Raw genomic sequence first — 19,997 nt, 5'->3', positions numbered from 1 at the left:
ATATTAGCCATCAGCCTGTGGAACTCCGTGGCTCTGTGCTTCTAGGTCATAGTGCTAATTGAATTCCTATAGATTTCCTATTGCATCTTCTATTTCCTTTATCTGTCTTGTGGCTTTTCTTCTCCTGGGGCTTTTTAAGAAAGGAAGAGTTGTTTGGGGCTTGTGGGATTTTGCAAGCCACATGGTTTGTAATGAAATGGAAAGAACACAGGCTTTGGAGTTTTGTAGATGTGGGTTAGAATTCTGGCTTCTGTTGGGGTGCCTGGGTGGCTCAGTCGGTTAAGCATCTGACTTCAGCTCAGGTCATGATATCGCAGTTTGAGGGTTCGAGCCCCACGTCGGGGTCTTTGCCGGCAGGCAGTTCAGAGCCTGGAGCCTGCTTTGGATTCTGTGTGTTCCTCTCTCTCTGCCCCTCCCCTGCTCACACTCTGTCTCTCTAAAAAATAAATAAACATTAAAAAAAAAAAAAAAAAGAATTCTGGCTTCTGTTACCGTGTACCCTTACTTAAATCTTAACCTTTGTAAGTTCTCGTTTCATCTGTAAGCTATTGAGAGAGTTGAAAGAGATAGTATATGTAAAACAGTTGTAAACCAGATAGTATATGCAAAACAGCAGAGTATGTACTCAGCGTATGTGCGTGGGCGCACATATACCTATTGTTTCACTGGGCCAGATGGCTCATGGGACATTAGGTGTTCTGATCTTTTTTGGATTAGGTAGAGGGAGAGGAGAGTATGATTGTGGAATGGAGTTTGGACAGAAATCGGACATAGAAAGGACTGATTGGTAGAATATTCTCCATAAAGCAGCCATTTTGGGAGTTACTTTGGGAGCAGATAGGGTTTTGTTTTGTTTTGTTTTTTTATAATCTTTGATTAAGTTCTGTGATTCTTTTTTTTTTTTCTTTAATTTTTTTTTATTGTTTATTTATGTTTGAGAGAGAGAGTGACACAGACTGTGAGTGGGGGAGGGCCAGAGAGAGGGAGACACAGAATTGGAAGCAGGCTCCAGGCTCTGAGCTGTCAGCACAGAGCCCGACACAAGGCTCGAACCATGAACTGTGAGAGCATGACCTGAGCCAAAGTTGGACGCCCAACCAACTGAGCCACCGAGGCTCCCCAATTCTGTGATTCCTTGATGTAGTAACCTTCCTACTGAGCTGCTTTAGATAATCTTTTGACTTGGGTAGCAAGTAGTTGGAAATAAGTAAACAGGGTGTGTGGCATGGCTAACAGCATCCTCTTAAGATTCTAAGCGTAGAGGTCTTAGAAAAGTGAGTTAGGGATGACCATGGAGTTGTCTTGTTTGATTTACCCAGCAGACAAACCCCCTTTTCACCCTCTCAGACAGATGGCTACCTGCTTCTCGATTGCATGGGAAACTGTAGAATTAGTCATCTTTTCAGAAAGATACAAATTTGCTTTTTACCCAAAATTCAAATAACATAGTAGGATATAAAACACTTAAGCGTTATTGTTGGATGGCTACCAGTTAGAAAGAACGGAAGACAGAAGTGCACGGTCTTCAAAATGCAATCACTCAAGGATTTTATCACCTAAAAAATTGCAATTCCACAACAGCTGGTCAGTCTTCTGTCGCCCTGCCAGAGACCTCACTGAAACTACCGAAAATGTCAGGCATAGGTAATTTCTGTAGGGACCACCTTTAAGAGTTCTTTTAAGTAAACTCAGCCTTCAGCTAAAATGGCCTAAGTATTTATGTTGAGGGAAATTGACATTTAAAGTCTTTGTTTTTAGAAAGTTTATTTTTAAAACTGACCCAAATTATAAACTGGGTTTTTAAAATAAAACCTGGTACATGGGAGGTGATCAATAAATATATACCGAAAGAATGTTTGGAATTACTTACATCTTTCAGTTTTAAAGGTTTAAATGACTTAAAGTTTAATATTTTCACTTAACTCTTTTATCTCAATGCCATTTGTAATGAAATGTAATGAAATCTCAATGCCATTTGTAATGAAAGGAACAGTGGCTTAGATAATTAGTATCCTTATGTGTATCCTATTTCATGGTTTCTCCCTTTAAATTTTTTTAATGTTTATTTATTTATTTTGATTTTCTTAAATGTTTTTATTTATTTTTGAGAAAGAGAGAGTGTGTGAGCAGAGGAGGGGCAGAGAGAGAGGGAGACCCAGAATCTGAAGCAGGATCCAGGGACTGAGCTGTCAACCCAGAGCTTGATGCGGGGCTGGAACCCATGAACCTTGAGATCATGACCTGAGCTAAAGTTGGATGCTTAACCAACTGAGCCACCCAGGCGCCCCTCCTTTTTAATTTTTTAAGTTTTACTTTTTATTTTTAATTTCAAGAGTGTGTTTGTGCTGTGCGTGCTTGAAGGAGTGGCAGAGGAAGGGAGGGAGGGAGGGAGAGAATCTTAAGCAGGCTGCATGCTTGTGCACAGCCCAACATAGGACTCGATCCCACAACCCTGAGCTCATGACCTGAGCCAAAATCCAGAGTTGGACCCTCAACCAACTGAGCCAGCCAGGCGCCCTACTCACTTCTTTTTATGTCGTGGAAGAATGGTAGAATTTGGGAATTTGTGGTTGATTTAGAACTTACTGGGGAAAAAAAAAAAAGATTAGTCCTCTGACATTTGGAGAAAATACAGTCCACTTGCTCAGAATATTGTCCCAATTGTGACTTGATCAGTTTTATAATTTGATACGTAATAAGCAAAAGTCAGATCCTTGGCCTACAAATTCCCCATTTCAGTATTCTATCCACCATGTTTTGTTGCTTCCTTTGGGAGTTCAGCCCAGGGAAATGTATTTTTCTCCCTTTTGAAGGAGCAATCAGAACTCACTTTTTAGAAGTGGGTCAGCCAACAGCCGTTTCATCGTGCTCTGTGCCAGGAAACTGAAAGCTGTTGGGTGTGCAGCTAATTGGCTGGCTTTATGACCACACATCTTGTTTGTACCTGGGCTTTCTCATGCTTTCCACCCCTCTGACCTCTTGGCACCTTACTGCTCAACTTTTTCTTTTCTTTTCTTTTTTTTTTTTTTTAAAGTTTATTTATTTTGAGAGAGAGTGTGTGTGCGTGATTGGGGGGAAGGGTAGAGAGAGAGGGAGAGAGAGAATCTCAAGTAGGTTCGTGCCGTCAGCCTGGAGCCCAACGTGGTGCTTGATCTCATGAACCATGAGATCGTGGCCTGTGTGGAAACTGAGAGTTGGACACTTAACCGACTAAGCCACCCAGGCACCCCTCAACTTTTCCTTTAATTGTTAAACCCTTAAAGACCCTTCCTTTTGACTTTTCGCTCTTTGGGATTCTTGTTGCTTTGAAATAACCAGTGTAATACTTGCTAATGTCAGATAGTTCTGTGTGTCTGTGTCTGGCTTCAACAGTAACCTCAGTGGAAAGGTTCTTATGATCCGTGCTCAGCCTCAGAAGCTGAGAATTCTTTTTTTTTAATTTTTTTTTCAACATTTTTAATTTATTTTGGGACAGAGAGAGACAGAGCATGAACGGGGGAGGGGCAGAGAGAGAGGGACACACAGAATCGGAAACAGGCTCCAGGCTCCGAGCCATCAGCCCAGAGCCTGACGCGGGGCTCGAACTCACGGACCGTGAGATCGTGACCTGGCTGAAGTCGGACGCTTAACCGACTGCGCCACCCAGGCGCCCCCTTTTTTTTTTTTTTTTTTTTTTGAGGGGGGCGGGTGGAGGGGCAGAGGGAGAAGGAGAAAGAGAATCTTAAGCAGGGTCCAGGTGCATCACAGAGCCTAATGGCAGGGTTTGATCTCAATTGTGAGATCATGACCTGAGCCGAAATCAAGAGTCAGATGCTTGACTGCCTGAGTCACCTAAGCGCTCCAGAACCTGAGAATTCCTTGTAGAAATATCATTCATCTGAACTTTCCTTGGTAGGAAAAGAGGTTTAATTTGATTCTGTAGAAATTTGGGCAATGCTAATGACAAGGCATTTAGGCTGGGTTTGGGGGTGGTGTGTATATTGTTAGTGCTTATAGAAGTTGATATATAGCGTATCGAATATAAATCTCAACAGAATTTTATTCTGTGCTGACATTACCTATCAGCTAGACTCCTGTGTTTGTTTATCTGGGACCTTTGTTCTCTGCCATATTAAAGATTTTTATGTGGCGATTCCTTTATCACTTTGTCTGACAAGCAGAGATTTAAGGGAATACACAGTCTGAAACCTTTTTCAATAGCATGGAAATGCAATTAATGTTTCAGGTGCCCAGGTAGAACCTAATCAGATTGGGTTTTAAGTTTAACTTCATTTTTCTTGCCTGCTGCTGTATGACAGATTAGAAACCTAGACGTTACCTCTGCCCCCATGTCTCCCAGAGCAGGAGAAAGTCATTGACAAACGGTGTAGCTTGTCTTGGTGTCCTCTTGGAGCAGATAATAGGACATCCTGGGAGGAATTGGACTCTCTGTGTAAAACGTGATAGACATTCCTAAACGAAGCCATATGATTGTACAGGTGTGACGACTCATTTGATTTGTTTTTAATTCCTGCTGTTGTGCTGAGTGCTGTGCTAAGAGATTTACAGACATTGTGGTTTAATTCTCACAAAAAGCCACGTGGCAGGTACTCTTCCCTATTTATAGATGAATAAATTAAGATACCGAGAGACCTTGTCTAAGCTAGTAAGTGGCAGAATTTGTGTTCTGCCCCAGACCTCTGCTCCTTAGGTCAGCGTTCTTTATACTCTCCTGGGCTGCCGTATATGCCTTGTTTTCCTTCAGTCCCCAAGATTGCCTTTTGCCTGGGAGATACACAGGAAAATTGGAAACAAAGTCCTAAGAAGATTTATAGACCTTTGGGTCTTTGAGAGTAGACATTTTAGGAGAAGAGGTTTTCTGAAAAACCCAACACTGTATTGCTGCCTTGTCCAATTCTCTGGCAACATCATTCTCCTTGAAGAGCTAAGGGTTAAAGTGGTTCCATTTGAGCTCTGCTGCTGCTGGAGGGAGATTTGAATCTTGTGTTTAATTCCCTTTTTCCTCCTCAGATACCAATGGGGAAAACATTGCAGAGTCTCTGGTTGCGGAGGGTTTGGCCACCCGGAGAGAAGGCATGAGAGCTAATAAGTAAGTGTTCATTACTCTTCTGTCCCCTTCTATTCCATTGTGAGAGCTGGGGTTACTCAAGTGGGGTGGGTAGTCAGCTCTACAGGGGCTTGCTGCATTTTCTTTCCTATCCCCTGGCATACAGTGGGTAACTTCTGGAGCTCTCCTGCTTTTTGGTACATTCCTGCCCCAATGTGGATTATTCTGAGCCAGGAAGTAACTCAGCATTCATTAGTGGCATTTGACATGTATAACGCCTTTAAAAGTAGGCTTTGAGACAAGATAACTTCCATTCTTTATATTCATAAGAGCCAATAGGCTATGTTTTATACCACTGACCTTCAGTTACAGAGTATTTATCCATCGATCCCAAAAGATTTATTGAGCACTTACTATGTGCCAGGCTGTGTTCTGGGCACTGAGAATATAGCCATGAACAGAGATAGCTTTTGCTAACATTTTAATGGGGAGACAGACAATAGCCCAATAAACAAATAAATATACAATATAGCATGCACAAGAAGTAAGTGCAATAAAAAATAAAGTGAAGTGGATAAATAGAATTCAAAGCAAAAGCTGCTGCGTAGAAGAAGCGAGGGTAACTGATAAGGGCTCAATGGTTCTGTTTTTAAAATCAGGGAAAATTCTGTCTCTTTCCAAAGCCTTATAAGTCTGTTTTGGTCCGTAGATCTGTAGATGGTTAAGTAATAGGTAAAACTGTATTTGTTTAGCTAATGGCAGTGTGAACTTAATGGAAATGAGTGTTAGTTATGTAAGCTTTATAGTACATGTATTGTGTTCAAGTTCACCAGTATTGGCTTGCAGTAGGATGGATTGCAGCTGGCTTTAATTAACACTTTAGTCTCTGAAAAGTGATATGTTACAGCAGTAATTTGGAGGTTAAAGATGCTGTTTAAATCGTTAAGTCCTTGATATATTATATGTGACTGTTGTTGGTGCATAAAAGGCCTTAGGTAAATATTTGCATGAACTGTACCAGTGATGGGAATGAACAAAGGCAAGAATGTACTTTTTGCATTCTTCCTGCCTTCATAAACTTTGGGGCCAGCCCTTTCACCATACACTTCTGAGGGTCCTTTTTAACTGCAGAAAAACATTTGCTGGAGCCTATACTTGGGGAGTGAGCATGTGGGAATTTAATGAATAAAAACATTTGTCTTAGGTGGTGTTTTGGAAGCATGCTGAAGTTATATCTTAAGGACTGTTGGCATGATTATTGTTGGCAGTAGTTTTTGGGAATCCAGTTTGCAACTAGAATGAAAAATTTTTAAGAAGCCCATACCTATATTGTACCATCTCAACAAGAAATCTCCCCTGGAGTCCCAATCTTTTTTTCTCTGAAGCTGTCTTTACTTAAATTCTCCTTTTCTCGGTTTCTGTGTTTGCTTCTTTCTATCTCTGAAGTACATTTTTATTGAATTCTGTTTGCAATCTTGGGTCCCCAACGATGTGACTGTCCTTTTTGAGGGGAAGGGGGGATACAACAGTACTGAAGACTTCTGGCTTGAGAAATTGTAGGTCAGGGATCCCTGTTCCGGTATCCCTACTGCTCAACGTGGGAGATTGAATTTATGCATACAGCCATTAATGTCACCATTAAGGTATTGAGATTGTGGAAAGGCCCTGCAGTTCACAGTTTCCTTTATCTCGTGTGTGTGTGTGTGTGTGTGTGTGTGTGTGTGTGTGTGTGTGTGAGTGTGTGTGTGTGTGTGTGTGTGTGAGAGAGAGAGAGAGAGAGAGAGAGCGCACGCGCGCGACCGAGCTAGCGAGAGCATGCACTTTATTTTTTGGTCTATCTTTTGGCTTTCTGGCTGTTCTCCTATATATTTGGTTTCTTGCTTCATGAAGAAGGAGTCTTCCATTTTCAAAATGGAGGTTTTTCAAACTGTTTTTGCTGAGCTGGTCTTATTGAATGTGTAAGTAGTTTTGGGGTGACATCTATAATAACGGTATTTGCTCTGCATTCCCCAGCCCTGTTCTGTAGACAAGAGCAGTAAGGATGATTGTTAGTCCCTTTCTTTGTGCTGTGTCCTGCTGAGCTCTGCCTGGATTCCAGTTCCTGATTCTGGGATGGTTAAATGAAGCTGTACCCCCTGGAGTGGCTTCCCTGTGAGCCACCAACTTGTTCTCTTGTAATCACTGATGGTGGCAGTACCGAGATGTGTGTTCTTTGTATCTTCTCATTAAATGCTCTTACGAGCGAATCTGTTGTTTGAGGGAACAAGTCTGGAATCCGTAAATTGCACTCATGGTGATTTTCTGGTTATAGGCTTGGGTCCGCAGCCATAGATCTGAAACGAGTGCTTTGGTATCTTCAAGGGGAGCAGATGCTGAAGAAAGAGTTCAAAGAAGAGCCTGATTTTTTTCCTTCTTGTTGTGAACTCACTAACCCACACATGTTTATTTTTCACGTCCTAGTCCTGAGCAGAACCGGCTTTCGGAATGTGAGGAACAAGCAAAGGCAGCTAAGAAAGGGATGTGGAGTGAGGGGAACGGTTCACATACTATTCGGGACCTCAAGTACACCATTGAGAACCCAAGGCACTTTGTGGACTCGCACCATCAGAAGCCTGTCAATGGTGAGGCTAGTGGGAAAAGACCGACATGATGCAGGGTGATTTCTGTTTGCTCTCAAGTTTCTTGAGGTTTACCGAAACTATTTTACTTGGTATCTAAAGGAATTGTTAAGAGTGCAACAACACCATGGTATTTTGGAAGGTAACTTGAATGCAGTTTACATAGGTTACATCAGGTATATTTTGACAGAAGTTAGTCCTTTGCTGGTGCAGGGTAGTAAATTGCTGGTAATTTTCCACATTGGGGATCTTCCTGTTTTCTAAAAGATGCTGCTTAAATAACATCCCTGAAATGTATATTCTGTAAAGATGTAAACACACACACACACACACACACACGCACACACACACATACACATACGCTATAGTTCTTGGCCCAGGTTTGAGACCCGGTTAACTACAGACTGAGTAAAATTATTAACAGATCTGACCCATTATTTTTTTGCTGGCACCTGGTACTCAGATAAGCATCCTAGCTTACGGATAACAAAGCTCAGGGATGAGCCGTGAGATCCCAGGAAGTTCAGAAGATGGAGAAGTCAGTCTAATCTGTATTCCCAGGAGTAGTTTGTAGAAGAGTCTGTTGTGTGCACACTTGTGATCTCCCAGTGCTTTGTCACTTCTCAGAGGGAGGCTTTCTGAGGGTTTTGGGGAGATGAACCGTGTTAAATGCAGCTTGGTTGGGTATTGTTCATTCCTGGCATGACTTTTGCTAATGACTTAAGCTATTTTTTCTGTCACACAGCTATCATCGAGCATGTGCGGGACGGCAGTGTGGTCAGGGCCCTGCTCCTCCCAGATTACTACCTGGTTACGGTCATGCTGTCAGGGATCAAGGTCAGACCATACACTGGGCTATGGGGTGGATATAGGGTTTGTAGAAGCGTTCAGTGACAGGTGGATTCTTCTACTCTGGGATTTTGGACTTATTGACTCTGCCTAGTATGGGCCATTAACATTGACTAGAGTACTGTATACTGTAAGCTTTGCAGTGGGACTGTTCTCATTAGATCAAATAAGATTAGAAAATTATTTTAAAGATTTTTTTAAAAAACTATTTTAAAGTACTCAGTATCTGTTTGGAGTGGGCTGTGTGGAGAGGTTGTTGAGACCCAGAGAGACGGGAGGTTCTGATGTTTGCTGAGAATGGTTTGTCTCAATGTGGGGTATCCATTTTTGATTTTTATTTTTTTTTTTAATTTTTTTTTTTTCAACGTTTTTTATTTATTTTTGGGACAGAGAGAGACATAGCATGAACGGGGGAGGGGCAGAGAGAGAGGGAGACGCAGAATCGGAAACAGGCTCCAGGCTCCGAGCCATCAGCCCAGAGCCTGACGCGGGGCTCGAACTCACGGACTGCGAGATCGTGACCTGGCTGAAGTCGGACGCTTAACCGACTGCGCCACCCAGGCGCCCCACCATTTTTGATTTTTAAAAAATCAGGAATTTAAAACCTAGGCATTGATGAATCTTTTCTTGGCAAGGGGTCATTTTCAACTATAATTTAAAATTTCCTCATGATAGTGACCTGAGTTTATTTGCCTTACCAAGAAGTCTGAGAAGATCTATTTCTAGTCACTTTTACCAATATGTTTTAAAAAAGGGGTTACAAGGCCTGATTTGAGACCTTACCTGGTTTAGCTTTGTGGAGTTTGTGGCTTTGGCTGGTTTGGTGTGGGGTGAGAGTGCCTGGCACTCACATTTAGGCTGTACTACCCACCTACTTTACCTTTGCTTTAGTGCCCAACTTTTCGACGGGAGGCAGATGGCAGTGAAACACCAGAGCCTTTTGCTGCAGAGGCCAAATTTTTCACCGAGTCTCGACTACTTCAGAGAGATGTTCAGATCATTCTGGAGAGCTGCCACAACCAAAACATCCTGGGTACCATCCTTCATCCAGTGAGTGTGCCCATGCAGACTGGGCTGTGTGGGGTTGGATGGGGGTGGGGGCGTGGGGTGTGCATTTGGTGTTTGATGGCCTGTGGTTTGCTTCTCTTCTTTTTCTCTGTATTTAAGAGCCATTTAAAGATCTTGGCAGGATTATCATCTGATTTTTGAGACATTTTCTAGGGAGATATTAGTTAGCTGATAGAGTTGGACAAATCTGCTGAACTACTACTCACTTTTAGAAAGTGGATCTCAACTTTTGAGTTCGTAAGAAGAGGAGCTCTTGACATTTCCTCAAGTGTTGGTCCTTGATGTTGAGAAGAGAAAGTTGCGAGGCTGCCACACAGGTGAGAAGTGGCACTGAAACGTGTGGAATAGGATTGCTGAGGTTTATATGTAGGTCTAGAAGGTAGCTTTTTAAAGTATTGGTAGAACTATGAGGAGGAATCCTTTCTATGGAAAAATTACTTTGTGTACCCCAGGCCTAATCCAGTTACCTCCTGACTCTGCTTTTGAGTCGGAAATAGGTTCTTTATGTTATTTTAGTTGTGATTATCCATTCTACCTGGGCATAGACTTTGGTAGGTGGATTTCTCCCGGAAAGGAAATGACCTTGTTTTATAACACCCAAGTGTAAATGCATTTTCATTATTGTTCCCTATGTCCAGTACAGAATAAACTCCTGTTACTCTTATTCTTTGGTTGGAGAATTCTTTCATGATGGCCGTTGTGGAAGGCTGGGACACTTGGTTTGGAGTGTGCCAGGGTCATGTCTGTTTCTTCTGGAGTACTCCCTGTCTGCTGGGGCCCTACCAGATGGCTCTGTGGCACAGTAGAATGGGAGTTGTAATTCATTGGGCAAAATGCAGCTGAAGTTATTCCTTTCCTCAGCCTGTTCTTCAGGTCTCTCCTTATGAAAAGGGGAGTAAGTGCTGATCTTAAGGAAGGAAATAATGAGGTGTAATCTCTACTAAAGATTAACATCCTCCTCTGCCCACAAGAAGAGCTATTGAAACGTCAATTCCATTCAATGCCACTAACATTTATCTTACTCCTGTTAAGTGAGAGTTACTGTGTTAGGTGTTGTGGGGATGGGAAGCCAAGGCTGTTAGGAGGAGCCGCAGAGTGGGGTGTCTCATCTTGGGGCTGGTTTCCTAATGAGAGAAACTCTACCCTCTCCTTTCCTTCCTTCCTTCCTTCCTTCCTTCTTCAGTGAACTGCAGTATAAATTGTGGCTGTTAATTTCAGAAGTCTAGAGAAATGGATTCTCTTATGCCTGCCTTCTCATGTGCCTTGTTTTTCAGAATGGCAACATCACAGAGCTCCTCCTGAAGGAAGGTTTTGCACGCTGTGTGGATTGGTCGATTGCAGTTTATACTCGGGGAGCAGAAAAGCTGAGGGCAGCTGAGAGGTAAGGTCTGTTAGGGAAGCCTTCTAGCCCAGGGATCTTATTTAGGATTTTTAGGGAAAGAAATCTAGTGGTCTTTTCTCCCCTATCTATGTCAGTATTGGTTACATTTCAGTAATGGATTAAGGAAATTCCACAAAAGGGTAAGATCTTACAGAGGAGTGGTTTACTTATAAGTCTTTAGTTGTCTGATTCTCTGCTGTACATTGAGGGCCTAGATTTTCACTTAGAAATTGTTCTTCACCAGATTTGCTGCTTTAATGTTTTTGGGTCACTTTTTGTCCAAGCATCTCACTTAAATTCTGGATTTTAGGCATTTGGAATGAAATAGCTTGAGGCTCGTTTGAAGATGATGCAGTCACTTACTGGCTGCTCCCTAACAGGCAGGCTGGAGCCAGGGGTATGATGGAAACATAGAGCCTGTGGGTCCTAAAACAGGACCGTTCAGTGTTGTTTATGAAGCCTCATGCGCTCATTTATCGAAGCACGTGTCAATTAAAAATGCTAATGCAACTATGAGATACTGTTGTCATGTTTTCAGCTTGGTGCCTCATGGTTAAAGCAGATGTAGAAGAAACTTATTTACAGGAAAACAATAGTCGATATTCCAAAGATTAGGTGGCTGTTTCAAGTATTGAGGTCAAGAATTTCTGGGCGTAGGTGAATTTCATTCACTTGACAGGGTAAATGGAAGACCGTGAAGCAGGTAGCAAGAGTAGGTGAATAGAGATGATATTTGGGGAAAGTCCTGGCCACCATCTCCCAGGGTGCATTTAAGCAGAACACCACCAACCACTGATGACAATGATTCACTCTCAAGGTGTGTTGTATGGCTTGTTTCAGAATCATAGAATTATAATGGTCTGGATAACTTTACATTTATGGCCTTTGAGGTACACAGCTCAGAGATACGCAAGAACATGAATTGTATGACCATAATTTTCTTCCCTTGGATCTTTCATATCCTTCTTTGCCTTTAAGCAGAAATACTTGTAACTTTTTATAAAAGTAGATTTTAATCTGGGCCATTAGATATGGCGTATCTGATTTAAAAACACCATGGTTCTATAAAATTTTTTTAGTCTTTATGTTCCACAGCTAAATTCGAAAGATAAAATACTCTTACAAATAAAGCTTTCCAAATACCTCTGATGATTCTGTGATGCTCAGAATTTTTTTTTTGTTTTCAGAAAACCCTGTAAATCCATTATTCTAAATATAATTTTCGTTGGTAATTTTTTTTTGCATTAAGTTCCTGCCTCTCTTTGAAGAAAGTGAGTACAATGGCAGTAGTATCTACATGCTTTATAACGTCTGTAGATTTTATGGATTTGTAGGAGGGCACATCATTAAAAAACAGGTTTAGACTAAGGAATGCAAATCATATCTCAATAATATGTGATTACTTGCCTGCTGTTTTGCATGCTGTATTTGACTTGCATTGTTAAATCTCTGTCAAAGTATTTTATGTATTTTATGGCTACTACATGCTACTTTGTCTTTTTCTCCTTTTAGTGCTTCTTTTAAAAAGTGGCAGTACTGTTTTCAGAAATAATCATTCCTTTCCCTTTGACCTGTATCCGTTTATTTGTAAAGACTTGTAATTACAAAACACAAAAAGCTTATTTGTAAATCTAGCTGTTCATTGGCTTTAAAAATTTTTTGCACATATTCCATTTCCCTCTCTTAGCCTGACTGAAAAAGATGCCTGATGGTTTTAGTACCATGAAACAGATTTTTGCCAACAAGTTTTTGCACTTTTGTCAGTGAACTCCTAGTGGATTTTTATCCCTTTTCTTACTCTTCAGATGTACTACAAAGGTGATTTGGTTAGCTGATAGTCTTTTTTTAAATTCAAATGGAAATTGAGCAGGCCTATGCTTTTTTAAAAAATACATTTGTTTGTTTGGATGTGGGTGTTCTTCCCACTTGAGAGCAGTTGCTCTGTGTTTGTCATTCCAGTGCGTGGCATTTACTAGTCACTGAGGAGATGCTGGATAAGCTAAAGAGCTGATTCAAGGTGGACTTGCACTGTCCGGGCTAGAAAGGCTGCACACCTAGATCCCGGTCAGCCAGCCAGGGGCGTGTATGTCTTGGATGCCAGTTGCGGTACACTTCTTGTTGCTTTCATACTCTGTTCTGGTTTGACCGGTGGCCTTTCCCTTGGGTGTCGTGTCTCTGAGTTAGAGAAGGATGCTGTACTCTTTGCTCCCATGGTGATGGCGGGTTCCATTTGCTGACCTATTCTGTCTGAATGATGTGCATCCTTGTTTTTGTTGCCAGGTTTGCCAAGGAACGCAGGCTGAGAATATGGAGAGACTATGTGGCTCCTACTGCTAATTTGGACCAAAAGGACAAGCAGTTTGTTGCCAAGGTGAGTCATTCTCAGCGTCTTGAGATGCATAGTGGACATTGTCAGGCTAGTGACAATACAGTGATCTCTGAACCATCAAGCCAGGCCTGGAAGCATTTCTGTTTTAAGGCAAGCCAGTGGTGTGTGGATTGTGTGTGTAAGGGTTGTGTACATGCATGTGTTTATTGCAGGGGAATTAGAAACCATAAGAACTTGTCATAAATTTGCGTAACTTCATTAGGAGTTCATGAGTTAAAGTTGTGGACATTGCCACCTTGAAAGATCGCTCATATTGTAGGGCTTCTATTTGCCTAGCAAATGGCTTTCTCTTAGAGTTCCCATGTCAAAGTGTGTGTGACCTCAGGTTTCTCTTCTTTCTGTTTTGGGACTCTCATGGTTTTGAGTTTTTTCTCACGTGATGTTTTTTTCCAGAGAGCTCTCCTGAAGTGTCCTGGGATGGATTCCTTTGACAGGAACTAGTGCTACTCAGTAGATTGTTTGGGTCCATCAGCAGTGCTGAGTGTTTTCTTCATTGCTGGCTTTGGTACCGTGAGCGGTAGACCTGTTTTCCTCACTTTACCAAAGTGCTGTCATGTTTTCCAATCTGTTTTTACTTTTGGTAAGAGATGCTTTAAGCTTTGTTTTCCTGAACTAAAAGAAGTTAATTAACATATCTATATCTGCTGAGAGGTGGCTGTCCCAAATGAGTTGAAGATGGAATACCACTAGGTGGCACTGTCAGCCTAAAAAATCCAGGACTGGTTTCTCTTCGAATGGTCAAATTTTAACAGTCTCTGAGGAATTGGCTGAATTTCTTCACTTTCTTTTTTATGATGCCCAAAGCAATAAGTCACAGAGTGCTCAAGTGGCTTCCTTCCTTCTTGTCGTAGGTGGTCTCCAGGCAGCTGTCAGGTTAACCTTCATTGGGTCTTTGAGACCTAACCATAATTAGGTCTTTTATCCTATTTAGGGAAAAGTTCCTGGTTGGATACTCCCCCATGCATCTTCCAAGTCTTGGTACAGACCAGAATGAACCCCTGCTTCCTTTCTGTGTGAGGACGGCACTAGCTTGGAAACTTGGACATGGCTGTTCTACCTAATTGGAACTTACTTGGTTTTACTTATGTTTCCTGTCATCTGTTCTAAGACTGTAGCTACACGGTGAAAGGGCGATCATTCACTCAGCAAGGGAGGCATGTCTTCTGTTTTTCACCATCATCACTCTGAGAGGGTCTGATATTTGTGATATAGATGAGGCTTAGGAGGGTCCCCGTATCTTGTACTGTCCCTGCTAGACCGTCTTCAGTTGAAACTGAGTTTATAGAGGGGTGCCTGGGTGGCTCAGTCGGTTAAGCGTCCGACTTTGGCTCAGGTCATGATCTCATGGTTCGTGAGTTCGAGCCCCACATCAGGCTCTGTGCTGACAGCTCAGAGTCTGGAGCCTGCTTTGGATTCTGTGTCTCCTTGTCTCTCTGTCCCTCCCCTGCTCGTGTTCTGTCTCTCAAAAATAAATAGACATTAAAAAACAAAAAAGAAACTGAGTTTATAAGAGAAACCCAGAAAATTTTGCAGGGTTTTAGGCCTTTGCTGGTCAAGGAACTAATGCATTGCTGAAAAAAGAAATTTGAAAGAGTAGATGATTGAGTCAGTAGCTTTGTATTTTTCTTAAATATGACTTTATTGGTAACTAGAGAAGAGCTGGCACATTTTCTCCTGGTTGTTTTTTTTGTTTTATTTTTTGTTTTTGTTTGTTTGTTTATTTGTTTTAATCTAGGATCCCAGGATATGTATATATGTTTTGTTTTAAAACAGAGTGAGGCTTTCTTCGTTACAATGAAGTTTCATTTGTTAAAATGCTGAGTAGAGGAAATTGCCTCTAAAAACCATCTGAGGGTTAAGGGGAATAGCCATTCTCCTGTAAGTATCTTTAATATAAATTTAGGTCATTTGGATATAGGCCTGCTTCTAGAGTAGAGAGAAAGGTAGGTAGGTAGGTAGGTAAATGGTTTCAAAACTTCTTGAGTTTTAGAAATTCTTCAGCATTATTATTATTTTTTTAAATAGAAAGCATGAAAAGGAGAAGGAAAAACACTCATACTAGATGAAACTACTATCACACAGACTTTTTTTTTAAGTTGATTATACTGTTTATCCCAGCGGTTGACAGATGATGGCCCATGGGCCAAGCCTGGCCCTCCACTTGTTTTTGTATGGTCTGTGAAGTATGGGTGGATTTTACGTCGAAAAAAATGTTTTGTGGCACATGAAAATTATATGAAATTTAAATTTCAGTGACATGAATACATTGGAACATAGCCATGTCTGTCCATTTCCATGTTGTCTGTAGCTGTTTTTGTAATACAGTGGCAGAGGTGAGTAGTTGTGACAGAGACCAGAATCGTCTGCAACGCCTAAAATATTTGATATCTGGCCCTGTACAGAAAAGTGTGCTGACCCTTGATCCTTCCCAGTCCTTTTCGCAGTGCCTTGATAGGATATAAAGCGCTTGAGCCAGAATGTAAATCAAGGCATTGCTTCTTTCATCAAGAAAAGCTTGCTACAGAAAAAATACCAGCAATGTTCTCAGTGATGTGGTTGATTTATGTTCTGGTACAAGCTCCTACTCTCATTGCAGGCTGGCAACCACTTTTGAGTAGTACTGAGCTATATTCTTTTGTATATAGTTTTTAAGTTTTTATACTCTTATTTTTAATGCATAAAAGTTTAAAGAACTCTGTGGGCTTATTAAGAAATGTACTAGTCTGTTTTCCTTTTTCTTGAGGCAGCCATTTTCAGTTCTTGGCTAGTCCGTATCTTTGAATAAAATGTTTATGTTGCCTTCTTAATTTTTCAGTTTTAGGCACAACCCTTTTCCTTCATACCGTGGAAGATGAGGATTCACATGGGTGTGCATGTATTTTTCCTAATCCTTGCAATAGGACTATATTCTAATTCTGGTTCAATGTTTACTTTGCAAATGCTAATAACTACTGAGCCCTATAGCATATTGTGGCTACTTTTCATTTTCTGTAGAACTTTTTGTTTGCCCTGGATTTAATAATTTTAAAAGTTTGTTTTTTTTAATGAACTTATTAATTCAACCCCTAGACTCTACCTAAATCTTCTCTAAAGACATTGATTCAGCCTGTTAATTTTATCTTTTTCAATTATATTTTCCAGGAACCTTGTGACCTATACCAATCTGGACTAGTTCTTTTGTTCTTCTTCTCACTGTTCTGGAGCTGTCATCTTTGGATATCTTCACCATTTGCCTCTGAAACCATTCTGATTTCTCCTCCTCAGATGATTTGGTTTTTCTTTCCGCAAGGTCTTAGCACTTGCTTTTTTATCCTGAAATTTCTCAGTGGTGCACTGTTTTATCCATGTGTGAGCGTATTCTTTTTAGTTTTAGCTCTTTGTGTCTGGTCTGGGAACTTTAACTATTTTGTTGTTGATTTCCAACTAGCTTCTCTGCTATTTTCTAGTACTCCTGTTTGGATTTTTGACTTTGTTGACTGGTCTTCTAATTTTTGCCTCCTGTTTTCATCTTTGTCTTTTGTTCTTCCTAAATTTCTTCGTATTTACCTTTTAGCCCTGCTACCAAATGTTTTCTTTATGATACTGTATTTTAAGACCTTTCTGGTCTTTGCTTCTCTGAATGGCTCTCATTTTTATTGAAATGTAGTTGGCATACAGTATTATATTAGTATCAGGTATATAACATAGTGGTTCAACAGTTGTATACATCAGTGCTTACTGTGATAAGAGTAGTTACCATCCATCATCATATGAAGTTATTACAACATTATTGACTATATTTCCTATGCTGTACTTTCTATCCTCATTATTTATTTCTTTTATAACCTCAAGTTTGTACCTCTTAATCCTTTTCACCTATTTTGCCTTTACCATTTCCCTTACTTTCCCTTACATTACCCTCTGGCAACCACCAACTTGTTCTCTGTATTTATGAGTCTGTTTCTGTCTTGATTGTTTGCTTGTTCACTTGTGTTTTTTTGTTTGTTTGTTTGTTTTTTTAGATTCAGTCTAAAAAGCGAAATCATATTGTACTTGTATTTTTCTAACTGTTTCATTTAGCATGATACCCTCTAGATCCATTCCTGTTGTTGTGAATGGCCAGATTTCACTCCTTTTTATGGTGCAGTAATATTCCACATCATATATATAGTGTGTATATATATATATATATATCTCACATCTTTATCCATTCATCTATCAGTGGGCACTTAGGTTGCTTCTGTATCTTGGCTGTTATAAAGCTGCAATAAGCAGGAGCGCATATATCTTTTCAAATTAGTGTTTTTATTTTCTTTGAGTAAATAGCCAGACATGGAATTACTGGGTTGTATGGTATTTCTAGTTTTGATTTTTTTTTTTTTTTGAGGACCCGCCATACTGTTTTCCACTGTGGCGGCACCAATTTACATTCCCACCACTAATGCACGAGGGTTCCCTTTCCTCTGCATCCTCTCCAACATTTGTTATTTCTTGCCTTTTTTTTTTTTTTTTAATGTTTACTTATTTGTGACAGAGAGAGAAAGAGAGAGAGAGACAGACAGACAGAGCATGAGCGGGGGAGGGGCAGAGAGAGAGGGAGACAGAATCCGAAGCAGGCTCCAGGCTCTGAGCTGTCAGCACAGAGCTGAACTCACAGACTGTGAGATCATGACCTGAGCTGAAGTCGGACGCTCAACCGACTGAGCCATCCAGGCGCCCCACCCCCCTTGTCTTTCTGATACTAGCCATTCTGACAGGTGTGAGGTAATATCTCATTGTAGTTCTGATTGGCATTTTCCTGGTGATGAGTGATGTTGGGCATCTTTTCATGTGTCTGTTGGCCATCTGTATGTCTTTGGAGAAATGTTGTTCAAGTCCTCTGCCCATTTTTAAATTGTATTATTTTTTGGTGTTGAATTCTATGGAGTTCTTTATATATTTTGGATATTAATCCCTTATCAGATATTTTATTTGCAAATACCTTCTCTTATTTGGTAGTTTGCCTTTCCATTTTCTTGATGATTTCCTTTGCTATGTAAAAAGCTTTTTAACTTGATGTAGTCCCAATAGTTTGTTTTGCTTTTGTTTCCCATGCCTGAGGAGACAGATGCAGAGAAAAATACTGCTAAGGTTGATGTCCAAGAGATTACTTTGTGTGTGTGTGTGTGTGTGTGTGTGTGTGTGTGTGTGTGTGTTTTAGACTTTTATGGTTTCAGGTCTTCCATTTAGGTCTTTAATCTATTTTGAGTTTATTTTTGTGTGTAGTGTAAGGAAGTGGTTTAGTTTCATTCTTTTTGCATGTAGCTGACCAGTTTTTCCAACACTGTTTACTGAAGAGACCATCTTTATTGTATATTCTTTTTTCCTTTGTTGTAGATTAATTGATCACATAAGCATGAATTTATTTTGGGGCTCTTTATTCCATTCTGTTGATTTATGTGTCTATCTTGTTATTTTTTAATAGTAATATCACTTCTTCCAGAGATAAAATATCTTCTATTAACTTTCTGAAGAATCATAATTTTTTGAAAAATTTCCTTGCATAGTCTATATTTTCCATGTTGTTTTTAATTCTCTTTGGTTATTTTGGTCTCTTATTTTTCATATTAGAGGCTTTCCTTAGATGCCTGGCGATCTTTGGTTATCTTTCTTATTTAAGAATGAGGTCTCAAACACTGGGTTAAAATTAGTGAACCTATATATGGGAATTATGGTATATATCTTAAAATCCAGGTGCTTCTTACATAAACCAAGTCTAGGTTTTGGTCCCATTTTCATCTCTACTTGAGATTCCTGATTTGACAGTTTCTTTGTCTTGGGTGGGTGGGGGAAGTCTGCAGTATAAATCAGGTTGGCTATTATGTTTTCTTATCACTGGCTCAGGATTTAGCTTTTGTGAATCTGTGAAGTCTGTTACCACTCATCCATCTGCTTTCTAGCTTCCAGTGTTTTGTTGCCATAGTCTTTTCTCCCATTATATTTGTCCTATTGGACTTAGGGCCAACAACAACAACAAAATCCCTTTATTTTTGTTTAAAGGTATTTAGGGAGGGCGCCAAAGTAAATGTTTGAGCTTGCTTTAGTTTGTTCATAATGTTCCATTGTGAGCCTGCATAATTTATGTAACCAGTCCCCAATAGGTCGATATTCATATAGTGTATAATTTTTCCATTATTTAGAAAACAGAATAAATCTCTATGTAAATGGCAATTATTTCCATAAGAATGTTTTCCAGCATATTTGCCAAATAGTTTTCCAGGAATGTTAACCATGTATTGCCCTATGTGTGTTCATTTTCTAATATGTTGTAGAACATAGGTTGACCAATTTTTTCTTAAAGGACCATATAGTAAATATTTTACATTTCGTGGGCCATGTAGTCTCTGTTGAAGCTATGCGACTTTGCTACCATAGCAAGAAAAGAGACTAGAGACAGTAGTATGTAAGTGAATGGGCCTGTTTATGTTCTAATAAAACTTTATGTTCAACAGCAGGCAGTGGGCTAGATGGCCCTTGGGCCATAGTTTGCCATCCTCTGTTGTAGAGCACGGGATACTACCTTATAGCCAGTAGGAAAAGAAGTGATCTGCAATTCTTTTCATAACCTAGAATCCAGCGGTTTTGTAGTCATATACCTGATTTAAAATGTCTGTTAATACTGTGCTA

General features: G+C 40.3%; 1 protein-coding gene across 1 annotated transcript in view; it reads left to right on the top strand.

Moving 5' to 3' along the window:
- The window catches only part of SND1 (staphylococcal nuclease and tudor domain containing 1), a 425,421-nt gene that overhangs the window by 35,928 nt on the left and 369,496 nt on the right, over window positions 1-19,997 (top strand). The window contains exons 4-9 of the mRNA XM_058724394.1: window positions 5,011-5,089; window positions 7,508-7,668; window positions 8,411-8,502; window positions 9,406-9,564; window positions 10,857-10,963; window positions 13,244-13,334. Coding sequence (XP_058580377.1) covers window positions 5,011-5,089; window positions 7,508-7,668; window positions 8,411-8,502; window positions 9,406-9,564; window positions 10,857-10,963; window positions 13,244-13,334 — 689 coding nt within the window. The remainder of the gene's footprint in view (window positions 1-5,010; window positions 5,090-7,507; window positions 7,669-8,410; window positions 8,503-9,405; window positions 9,565-10,856; window positions 10,964-13,243; window positions 13,335-19,997) is intronic.

This window comes from Neofelis nebulosa, chromosome 4, assembly GCF_028018385.1.
Source record: "Neofelis nebulosa isolate mNeoNeb1 chromosome 4, mNeoNeb1.pri, whole genome shotgun sequence".
Lineage (NCBI taxonomy): Eukaryota > Metazoa > Chordata > Mammalia > Carnivora > Felidae > Neofelis > Neofelis nebulosa.
The sequence above is the reverse complement of the archived record's forward strand: the minus strand, read 5'-3'. Positions and strand labels throughout refer to the sequence as shown.